Source organism: Opisthorchis viverrini, assembly GCF_000715545.1.
Source record: "Opisthorchis viverrini unplaced genomic scaffold opera_v5_163, whole genome shotgun sequence".
NCBI lineage: Eukaryota > Metazoa > Platyhelminthes > Trematoda > Opisthorchiida > Opisthorchiidae > Opisthorchis > Opisthorchis viverrini.
Genome location: NW_008751821.1, coordinates 570,485 through 582,129, shown reverse-complemented (window position 1 = coordinate 582,129; position 11,645 = coordinate 570,485). Strand labels below are relative to the sequence as shown.

Sequence of the window (11,645 nt, the reverse complement as noted above, 5' to 3'; positions counted from 1 at the left end):
TCCCTCCCCCATCCACCTTTATTCTTTTCTTTACAATAAGGCTTTCAAATAAGTCATGGTTGTACGGCAGTGAAGCATTGGTGTTGAGCACTGATGTCATGCTGTCGTTGATGATGATGATGATGATGATGAAGGCGCGTAGAACCAACAGCACTCCTTGGTCAGGTCAAAGGTTGACCACCTCCCTGCTTGCGGCACTCTGGATTTGGCACGCAAAAAAACACTATCTTGGGCAAACGACAGTTCGGCATGCACAATACATGACCTAACCAACGCAGCTTCTAATGCTCGACTCATTCTTCCATAGAAATAGCCATTGCACAATCGAATACTCGCTTTATAAAGGCACTGCCACGGATTCGCCGACACCAAGCTAAACGAGCTATGGTACTAAGACAAGGGTTATCAAAGACCTGAACACATCTCACTTCCGCCGCTTGCAGAGGTGAAGTCTCACAGCCATATAACAATACAGCCCGTCATGTAGCCTGATACACACGTCGCTTGGGATTCGGGGGCACGGCGCCATAAGTGTCTCCAATCAACGAACGCGACTCGAACTTTAGGAATCCGAGCATCGACCTCATCTGTCAAACTACAATTAGAACTCATACAACTTCAGAAATCAGTAAGACGATGCGCAATTTGGAGTCCTTGTATCTAGACCGCAGTGGTTGCGTGTCCAAGAGCGTACAAAGCACATGCCGAAGGTACTAAATCCCTCAAGACATCCCAGGACAGCGTTTCTTTCGGTCTATAAAAAGTTTTCTATTTGAATAAACCTTAAGTACTATGGTTGCCAGAGAAGAGGAACGTGTCCGTAATTTGGAAAAGAATTGCATAGAAGTCGGAATAGTCGCACTTACTTCAAGGCCGTCAGCAAACAGCGACAAAATGCGTCCCAACGATCGCTGCACTGAGCCGTAAGTATCTTCAGTGTATGAGGCTAAGGTAAGGCAAGCCAGAATTTCAATGGCCCAGATTAACGACTGTCCACCGGTGTAAACCTGAGTTGACGTAGACACATCTTCGAGAGGTCCTGCAAATAAGTCTGCGGTGATGGCATACGGTATATCAGACTTGAGCGATTGTAAAAGAGGCAGTTTTGATGCCACCTTCGACGCCTGGAGATGAGAAACGGTACACCACAAAGATACAATCATTGAATATGATGCCATCCAGACGGAATATTTCTATTCTATGTAAGGTTCCACTCTCAGTTAATCTTTACCATGGATCACCCGAACTCGGTCAACTAGGACACAAAGCATCTCTGGATTACTTGGAGTGGTTACTACTTGCATTTCTCAAGCTCTGAACCGATTGCATAGAGATATGGCCTGGTAGGACCTTCTTTTACAGGGGCGGGTGGATGGGTAGCACATAGGAGACGACAGACAACGAGGAGCTCCTAGGGAAGGTTATATTATCAAATAGCTACTCTGGCCGTTATACTGCAATTCATAACAAATTAAAAACAAGCTTCTCCCGTGGCTCATGAGGCACAGGAGAACAGTACATTCCTTCGCTTGCAGCTTAAAGATGATGCAGTAAGTGGCCTCAAGCACAAAGTGATGCCCGTTTTAAGTCACGTCCATCTGGCTGCACGGTTGCATCTAGCGGACCCCACTAAAGGACCCCCGTTGCACGAGCGAACAAATAGTTCGTCCGCTCTTTCGCTCTCCAGTGTAGTCTCTCAATTGACGTGCAGTTGCAGTAACACATAATGGCAGAACACACCAGCATCTATTCTCCTGTGCGTCTGAGTACATCGCGAAGTGGGTGATGTAGTTGATGTAGCCACCAAATTGCACGGGTCAGAGGTCAAACTGAAACCTACAGTCATCGATCGTGAGGCGTTTCCTTGGCTATTGCAATGAACTCACAGACTGATTTTGAGTTTTGCTACGAAATCCAAACCCTCTAGGTTCTGTTACTACTCGAGGCCAAATTAATGACTTATCAACCAGCGCTGTGTGCGCAAAAAGTGTTGACTCGGACATGGTTTCCATCATTTGCTGAATTTTGCTGAGTTTCGTAGTGGCTGTCTTTCGCCTTGCTTTATAATGCTTGTTACACATTGGCTTTTGAAGGCAGCTTGGGGAATTTCAACATGCCGCGACATATGCCTTCTCTCTGATCTGGTCTAAAGTAGAACCAACATTATCAAGCGAATCTATGGACATCCGTTGATAAAAATTAGGGGTATGAAGTCGTAATAAGTTCTTGTTGTTTATACAGGACGTGAGATGTCCCGGTTTTTATTAAATCACTTAAAGCCATACTCCGTCAGTCACCAGTTGGTTCACAATTTCACCCGGGAAATTAATAGTATTTCTGACAGTCAATTTATGCATGCTACAAATTTTGTCAGACGACGATATTGATTCCCATACTGTACATTCTGAGGTTCTCGTTTGCATTGGTATTGTGGAATCCGTGAACCCGTTGACTGCTTTGCCAGTGAGCTAAAAGCCACACTAGTCAAACAGTGTAAATACGTGCCGGTGATCAATGGGGGAATTGCTGCACATTGCGAACAGGTAATAAAAATAGACGTCGAGAGCACCTCACAAAAACCAGACTTCCTACCACCAAATTCTGTCATTCGTATGACGAGGATCTTAGCATGAGGAGGTAAAGATATGTGTAACTGAAGCAAATCAGCACATTTTGATTGCTGCAACGTTATAACCAGTATGAATAACAAACCCATCAACATCAGTGGGTATATACCAAAGGGTAAGGAGTGTAGATGATCTGTCCTTCCCCAATACTCATTGGCGGATACTAGTCTACAGGATATGGTATCACGCGGACGATTGCCTAACTACACAAATTGGGCTTGATGTTGAACACATTAAGACTGACTCATTTGATGATCGCGAAATCCTAAGGATGGAAGTTGTTTTATGTGGTGCTAGTAATCCTATGGGACACATATGAGGGAAACAAGCTTAAAAATTCATTGCCAATGTGGAGGAACCTACCCGAACACAAAGAATGTTAACTGCTTCTCCAAGTTCACGACGCGCGAGAGAATCCACCAACGACGGGCATTCATCAGTGCAGGATAGGGCATTCCTAGGTGTAAGTTGTACAACAGAGCCGATTCCAAGTCTCTGACGGACTTGCGTCCGAAATGAAGCAGGCAAATGATCCTGATACTTCACTTCAAAGGGTGGTATTGCCACTGTATCATAGAAATAATGGGAATTGAGCGGAAAATACGAGCAGGATGGTCAGATTGAAATTCCCGAAGAAGCTAGACAACAGTAATCTATCAACTCAGCGACCCTACGACCCTACTAACTCAGTAAGTTGTTCATACTAAACTAGAGTGCTTGAAAACCAGAAGGCTACCAACAAAGGCGTCCTCGCCACTCGGAATAATAAAACGTGTACTGCAACCTTAGAAACATGACCTTAAGACCTTATTAAGACCTATTTATTTTATATTTGCTGAGACGTGGCACATGCCTCTGTTGAAAAACCCTGAGTAATTTTTACTTTCTATTATTATGAATATCTTGCAACGAGGGTTTTGCAGGATTTTCGACATACAAATTTGTGGTGCGCTAAGTAAGCATGCCTGACACGACTGCTATGCCTGATTATTCTTGGAACAAAGACACTATATCTGAGACATAATTTAATTAGAGCTCAGCAGTGGTGCATATTCCAAGTCGTAAACAAGGTTCGCAAGCCAGGCACCTTGTACATGAAGTAAGCGCATTTGACCGCCATTTATCAGCAAAAGCCGAAAGTATCTGAGTTATTCCGCGACTAAGGGGCAAACTCACTGGCCGGAAGGTCCGTGGTTCGATTCCAACCTCAGCATCTCGACTGCTCTTAACTAAGCTTGGACGACCTGGCCGCGGTTTTTCAGCGGTGAAGCATCAGCTTCGACAATGATTTGTGGTCTATGATGGTGATTTGGGAAGAAACGTATATATCAACCACTAACCGAACTTCGGAAAACACGCCACACCCATGTAGTGTCTCACTGGCCGAAGGTCCGTGGTTCGATTCCAACCTCAGCATCTCGACTGCTCTTAACTAAGCTTGGACGACCTGGCCGCGGTTTTTCAGCGGTGAAGCATCAGCTTCGACAATGATTTGTGGTCTATGATGGTGATTTGGGAAGAAACGTATATATCAACCACTAACCGAACTTCGGAAAACACGCCACACCCATGTAGTGTTTTATGGATGAATTCTATCGGAATTCACATTTGCGCACTTTATAGACCGTTTTTCTCACGCTATATAGCTACATTATGAACATTAGGCAATCGATATCGGGATTGCTGGTACCATGTTTTGTGGTTACAATCACACGGTTATTTATAAATTGAGTAATCCGAGGCATCTCGGCCGTTGTACCTCTTTCGGATTGAAAAAGATAAATACATCATGGCCACACCTTGACGATATGGTTTTTGTAGGCTAACTTGTAAACCACTGTTGAATTAAGTACCCCCGGTGCTCGATATGCTAGCATCATCGGCTTCATTAGAATCGGCGCAAACCATAGGTATGAAGCAGTCTTAGTTATTCCGGGATACGTTTATACTTGGACTGTTAGGAATGTTACTTTAGGTAAGCATTAGCATCAGTCCTCTGCACATCTAACCGGAGGGAACCACGAGGACTAGGAAAGTTCCGGATTACTCTGATCGGAAAGACAGGGTGAAGTTTGAAACGTCTTGTGGTCAGTAGATCGCATCTCAACCGCCAGTCACCTTGGGCAACAGAAGCATTGGAAATCAAAGATAAAATATGCGACGACTTATAGTTCGTCTAACAGTAAATTGCCCAAATCTGGAATGTACCACACTCTATCGCTCAAAACAACCCAGCTAACATAATTGATAGTGTTTTTGTACAGCTGACGTGCATGTGAAAAAAATAACACTTCATTAAGCATTGCTAGGTTGCTAGCACCAAAAATCAGAAAGTGAAAATATTATACGCGGTATGTAGTTCGGGTGAGTTCATTTGTTGTTAATCTGTTCGCCGAGCTTGGTAATGCGCACCCAAAAGCGCACTGATGATTTCTCCTCGTATGGTAACGAAACGTTTGCAGGCCAATTACCAAGCTCGGCGAACAGATCAACGGCCATTTGTACTAGCCAGTGTAGTAGTGATTTTGGGTTAATGAGCAATTGGATATCCCACATTGACCTCGACTTGGATTACGGGTATGTCATTCTGCCAACTCGTTGTATCACAGGTCGAAGACATTCGGCTAGTAGCAGTTGTTGAGAATAAAGGCCGCAAGAATCGGCCAATTCGCTATTAATCGCGGTGAAGCGAAAACGAGGAAATGAATGGAGACGAAAAATCTACCTGATGTTGTTTTGGACATCACATCGGCGTTCGCACGATGCACCTTGGTGATAAACTGTTCAATAACCGAAGTTGACCAACTACTAATTTGACGCCAAAGAAGAGGTCGACCACCTGAAACAGACATACGAGAGAATATCAAAATCATACAAGTTATGAAGATGACCTTTGGCAATTTGCTGCTAATAGGCTTACCAAGCGTGTTGAGTGAGAATACAGATGCTCTAGCAGAGGGATCGATCGCAACGAGGTCAGCAAGACGCTCCAAAGCCAAGTTCTGTTACAGTCACAATCAAATCATTCCTGACAATGCATATTACCTTTTCAATGGGTGTGGACGATTGGTAGAAGACGTTAAGTGCCGATTCTGGTGTCTTTATTATCGTACTCACTGATGAAGCAAGTGGCTTGAAAATGGAGAATGGAAATGGAAAGACGAGGTACCTTCGAAAACTGCCACTTCAAAATACTAAGTGCACAGCTCCAGGAGAATTGCAGATGAAAGCCCACCACAAACAGTAGGAGGAACATACGAATGTCAAGCAGAAGCCACAGTAGTGGTAAACTAAAATACAAGCAGTCCTTAATAGGATTATAACAAACCTACCGCTGTTGCCGAAGACCACAAAAAGGTTTGGGACACAACGCATACAGTGGAATGAAATAGAGAACACGTCCGACTGTTGTTAGAGCTCTCTGGACAGTATGCTCACCCACAATCTCAGGCAACCTTGCCTGGCAGAAGCTGATCAAGTGTTTGTCAGGAGTAACTTACAGGCGTGTGGGAATACAATAATGTCAGCCGATTGAAAATGACCAAGGTCACGGAGGACACGAAGCCCATAAATGCACCATAAGATACCAGACAATGAGCGCGCTGGTTAAATGTGAAGCTGCATGGGTAGAAAAGGGTAAAAGAGTGGAAAACTTACAACTGTGTATCACTAAAGATCGAGGCATATTTCGATGGTGCCAATACATGAAGAACAAAAAGCGTGTCCAAGCCTGCCAAACCTGCGCTCAACAGCAACATTTGGATACTGTTCCAAAGTATATTGGTGCCCAGTTGATAATATTTCCGAGCAACACGGTCGGCCACTGAAAATATTTGACAGAAAACCAAACGAACCAGATATCCGGATATAAAATAATATCGTTATGGAGGATACGATCAAACAGTTACACGTGTATGATAGAAGTTGACCTATTGATAATACGTCCCAGAGCGTATCTTTGAATTGGAGTAAAAGACAACCCACTGCTTACCAGTAACCCACCGCCAGGGATAGGTTAAGCGAATATGCCCAACACATGCAAAACTGAATAAACTAAGCGTACTCACACCCGCCGACAACAAGCAAGAGAACATCAACCTGAAATAAATTTCCTGAATGAGGATGGTAGCGCTTCTGTAAGTGGAGGGCTTACCTGCTGAACCGCCGACATTGAACATGAGCTGGTCATGAGGTGCAATGAATGAAGATGCTCCGGCGAAAGAGACCTGGNCTTCCCTGCTACACCGCCGACATTGAACATGAGCTGGTCATGAGGTGCAATGAATGAAGATGCTCCGGCGAAAGAAACCTGGAAAAAACAATTTGTCAGGATAACAGGCGGGAATATGGTCAGAAAGGGACAGGATGTAAGCTAACTCGCTCAGATGGATGATCGCCTGGCAACAGAGCAGACTGATGATAAACACAAAAATACAGGAAAACAGTTGGCCACGGATCCTGTTGAGGCTAAATTTGCACAATCCATCCTATTACCATCACCTTCAAGTAGACAGCGGTGTTACGTATCCGTAAATATCAACCACCTTAACCTGGAAGGCTTTGTTCACTGCTTGGGGGATTCAGACAAGCTACCAATAACTTTATAGGCTGAGTACAGTTGATGCCTGCTATTCTAAGAAGATGCAGTGATAATTGAAGTCCTCCGGCCCAGAGGCGCAAGTTTCATCTGACACAAAATTTTTCTCATTGTTGCTTTGTAAACAGTGAAAATCTTTTACCAGTTCAGTTCGGTTTCCCAACCATGAACCGTCGCGTTTGTGTGGAGGGGTTCGGATGGGTGGTGTAGGATGGAGGTACAGAACATCTTGAAGGGAAAAAGAAAAAGAAAAGCGGTTCATGAGTAAGGATAAGAGAATATATGCACCACTGATTGCGTGGCATCGCCAGTTGATATGATGGGTGTCTGATAAATCAAACTAACGGACAATATGCACCAAAGGTCCTTTGTTCATGCCCCGATTCAAGGTCATACACGATTCACTTTATGGTATCTTCCAGTCGAAACCTGTCTCAGCAGACAGGCCACGACGAGGAAGTCGAACGCCTGGCACACGAAGCACACGGCCGACCAAGTAAGTTGGTGCGGCCCAAACAACTCGTGAACCGGACAGGCATTTGGTTGTTGAGACGACGTATTTGTCGCACTTCAGCACTGCTGATTCGATGTTGCCATGATACACGTTCAATGCAAGACACCGACGGTCACAAATAAGCAATCTTCACAGCCGACGGACGCGTAGCGGACCCTCTTTCACTGACGGGCTAATGCCATGCCGAACTCACGAGGTACCCAGTTTGAAGAAGAGGACTGGCTTTGGCGATTCTAGCATTCACTTTATCGGTAATGCTGTCGTCTGTCATGATATAACTATTAAGCTAAGTGGATCTATCCATCACCTCTAGTGATTCTGATGCCGTGACCAGCTTCGGTGCACTGGGCCAGTCTTGCAATAGCATTTTACACTTCGAAGGTTCAAACGGTATACTTGAATTATTTAATGCATTTTGTGTCTGAATGGAATCTGAACAACGTAGCGCAATATCATTTGCATAACTGGAGTCTATAAGACCTTCCTCGGCAGAAGTGGCACGCCAGAAGTGGGTGATATAACAAAAGTTTCTACGATAACTAAATCCATTAAGAAGTTCACGGAAGGTGACAAATGGTGTCACCAGGTAGTGTCCAATACTTTACATTGATCTTCAAGCGCTAACTTGAATAAAAGGATTGGAGGAAGGTGACAAAACTAGTTGGCAAAAATTTGAAGGGAAAATCGTCACAGAGCAGCGCAATACACAGAGTCCAAAGCTATTTGAAGTTTAAGATGGTAATATTTAACCTTCTGTATGTTGTCTCAATGTAAGGCGAATCCACGGCCCAGAAGAAACCTAGATTGTTTTTGAAATCGATCGTCCAGCTGCAACAACCTTTTAGTGCCTAGGTGGAATACCATCCGAAAGAAACACGAGGGCTGAGAAACCGCAAGGTTGCCCAAGCTTAAGGGCGCAGCCGAGATAACTCGTTTCGGTTCGAAATAATGACCTTTCGGCACGCCTTAACCATTAGGATATCTCGAGCTCTTTTTTGGAAACAGGAGAAAATCGCTCGGTGACTAACTGCTATGCCACCAGGAGGCACTAGGGTTTGGATATTGTTAGATTGCTCAAGCCAAGACAGGGGAAGTCAAGAGGGAGAGGTCGGGTTCGAACTACGGACCTTCCGGCCGGTAAACTCGCACTGTAACCACTAAGCCATCTCGCCATCCACCATTTCTGTGGTATTTCATTCGCCTCCGAAATGCTCCGCATGAATTTTGACAGACCGTGAATGAGTCCTCATCTATGCTTATACAGGACACTGGTATGTTTCACTCGTTTTTTCGACTTCACCTCCTGTTCATTCCTCATTAAGAAGATGGTACTACGTTGAGCGTCATGCCGAGCACTTCGGACCAGCCGGATAGCTCCGCCAACTAAAGTAAGAGGAAGTACTTGAAATGAACTTTTGAGCCATCTTCGTCTTCACTGGCCGGGTTCCTCGGTCCGGTGTTGCGGATAAGTTGGAGAAGAGTTCAACTAATTCCAACTGCCACCGCATTTTCTAGTTATCTGGCTTTCCTTAGCCGCCAATCCTTACGGTCAGTTTTGATGTCGCGGGTCAGGCGTCTTATTGGAGATAACTTCACTGGAAGGCATCGTCGTCCTGGTGAAACCACCGTCCTGATAGGGGATATAAAATGCAGTGAGATCCGGCTTGAATAGGACTATAGCCTCAATTTTGGCTGCACAAATTTGAATATCAGGTTCACAGTAATTCGGATTTCGAATTAGTTCTCACCTGTCCGACCAGTTGGTATGGCGTTCGAAAGTTGTCAAGACACTTTCTGCTGAGACTTCGTTGAAAACCGAAGCTGATCCTCTTAGGCGTTTGAGAACGAAGTATAACGAAAACACAAACCATAAGATCATGACTCTGTACATGCGTCCCAAAAGAAGCGACAGACATGAACACAAGGATGCCGTCTACAGCTAATTGCTATAAGTTTCGACGGAGCGCGCGATTAATTAGGTTCGGAGGGCGCTAGGTAACGCGATGCTCATGTTTCTGCCGAAACCGCATGTTTGTGACGGACGAATAGTTTTTGAAAGCGATCACCACTGTCCGCTCAGGGAACGCCTACTAGAAATCTCCCTCATAGACAACTATCATTCATGCCGATCCCCTCCCCTCCCGAGAAAACACACAGCGGTAGCACCTTTCGACGCCCAACCGCCATGCCACTCGAGAGAAGCACGAGGACTGGGATACTGCCAGCCTAGATAGAAATCCAGATGCGGAAGTCGGGTTCGAACCGCGGACCTTCTGGTCAGCACATTCGCGCTCAAACTATAAGGCCATCTTGTCCTCCAAAACTAAGCGTTCAGATCCCCGACCGGAATAGTGAAATCCATGCATTAGACTATCTGTAAAAGTTTCGAAGGTTTTCTCTAAAAACAACCTCGACAGTGTCAATGCAGTTGTTGGGTCTTGTACGAGGAAAACGGACAGACTTGGGGATTTGGGACTGTGGGTTTGAATTCTGACAGACCTAGCCAGACCAACTACACACAGCCGGCTGTTCTTAGAAATCCAGTCAAACGGACAGCCTTTAACTCAGGCACTCAACACAATACTCACACCACTGCGACTACAGAGACCCATTTCTGGATCGCGTGACACCCGGAGAGTAACTGTGGATAACCTGAGTTGCTTCGGACGGTGCTCAGACGTACTGTTGTAGTAGTGTCCCGTGTGCGTGCTTCGGAGACGCAGAGCACGCCGACTTTTGAAAAGGGCGTTGGCAAAGGTCTGTTGACCTATCTGACAGGGAGCACGGACATCAGAAGCGGCTACGTTGAGCAGACTCCGTATTGCATGGCTTGGTTTTATTTTTCTGGGTAGATGACAAGAAATTAATGTTAAAGAGATGAAAAAAGGATTAATATTGGGATGGGCAGCGATTACAGTTGGAGCTGACAAACTTAGCGGAACAACCGGTGTCACTAGACTGCAAGGTCAAATGTCACTTCCCTGTTGCCGAGACGAAGGAACTGGGCTTGTTCACAGCACTGTACATTGAGGCCTCCATTTCCAACCCGAAGCGCTGCCCGTAGTCTCAGACTTAACAGTCTGGTCCACGAGACAGGTGTTAGGGTTTTCTTGGAAAACCACGCCCGGAGCCAATGACTCGACAGTGTAATCTACTTGTGGAAGGCTCGCCTAATCTGAGGTGCAGGAATCAATACAGAGCTTCTAGTCAGAGTGCACACAGCAGCATCACACTCTGGTTTTATATGTATTTCAACCATGTTGAAGAATGGGCAGGGGATTATGGTCAGCCGTTGGGTGGGTCTGAAGGAAAAACCTTAATGTTTTCACACTCCCATTTCATAGAGTAGTATGGTGCTGCACTCCCATCACATCGCATTATGATTACTCGTAGTATAGGCAATTGTTGCCCTTTGTCTGGTTGCACCACACTAACCTAAACATGCACCAACCATTCCATGAGGCGATTTCTGCACCACTGAAGCAGTTGTTTGCCAATACCATCATCATCATCATCATCATCATCAACGACAGCATGACATCAGTGCTCAACACCAATGCTTCACTGCCGTATAGCCATGACTTATTTGAAAGCCTTATTGTAAAGAAAAGAATAAAGGTGGATCGGGGAGGGAATTAGTGCTAGCTTAACACAATCATTCAGAGGTGCCTACACCTCCAGACATTCACTCAGGCAATCTGGACAGGAACTGACAACAAGAACGCCACTGACATCGGTTGGCAGCCATATCTTGTAGTGTCTCCAACCAGGCACAGTGAGGATCACGCGGTCCCCATCCTGGAAGGCGAGTAGCACCGACAGCACCCAAGCGTTTCGTGATCTCCTTCATACTCCTCTGCCAGGTCATGGATTGGCCACCTCTCTGTTTACGCCACTCCGAATTGGG

At 45.3% G+C, this 11,645-nt stretch overlaps 1 protein-coding gene across 1 annotated transcript in view; it reads right to left on the bottom strand.

The window, feature by feature from the left end:
- T265_07276 (hypothetical protein) overlaps window positions 1-11,645 on the bottom strand; it is a gene marked incomplete at both ends in the record, with an annotated part of 18,506 nt that overhangs the window by 6,303 nt on the left and 558 nt on the right. The window contains 3 exons of the mRNA XM_009172754.1: window positions 867-1,124; window positions 2,991-3,193; window positions 7,396-7,452. Of these exons, the coding sequence (XP_009171018.1) occupies window positions 867-1,124; window positions 2,991-3,193; window positions 7,396-7,452 (518 nt within the window). The remainder of the gene's footprint in view (window positions 1-866; window positions 1,125-2,990; window positions 3,194-7,395; window positions 7,453-11,645) is intronic.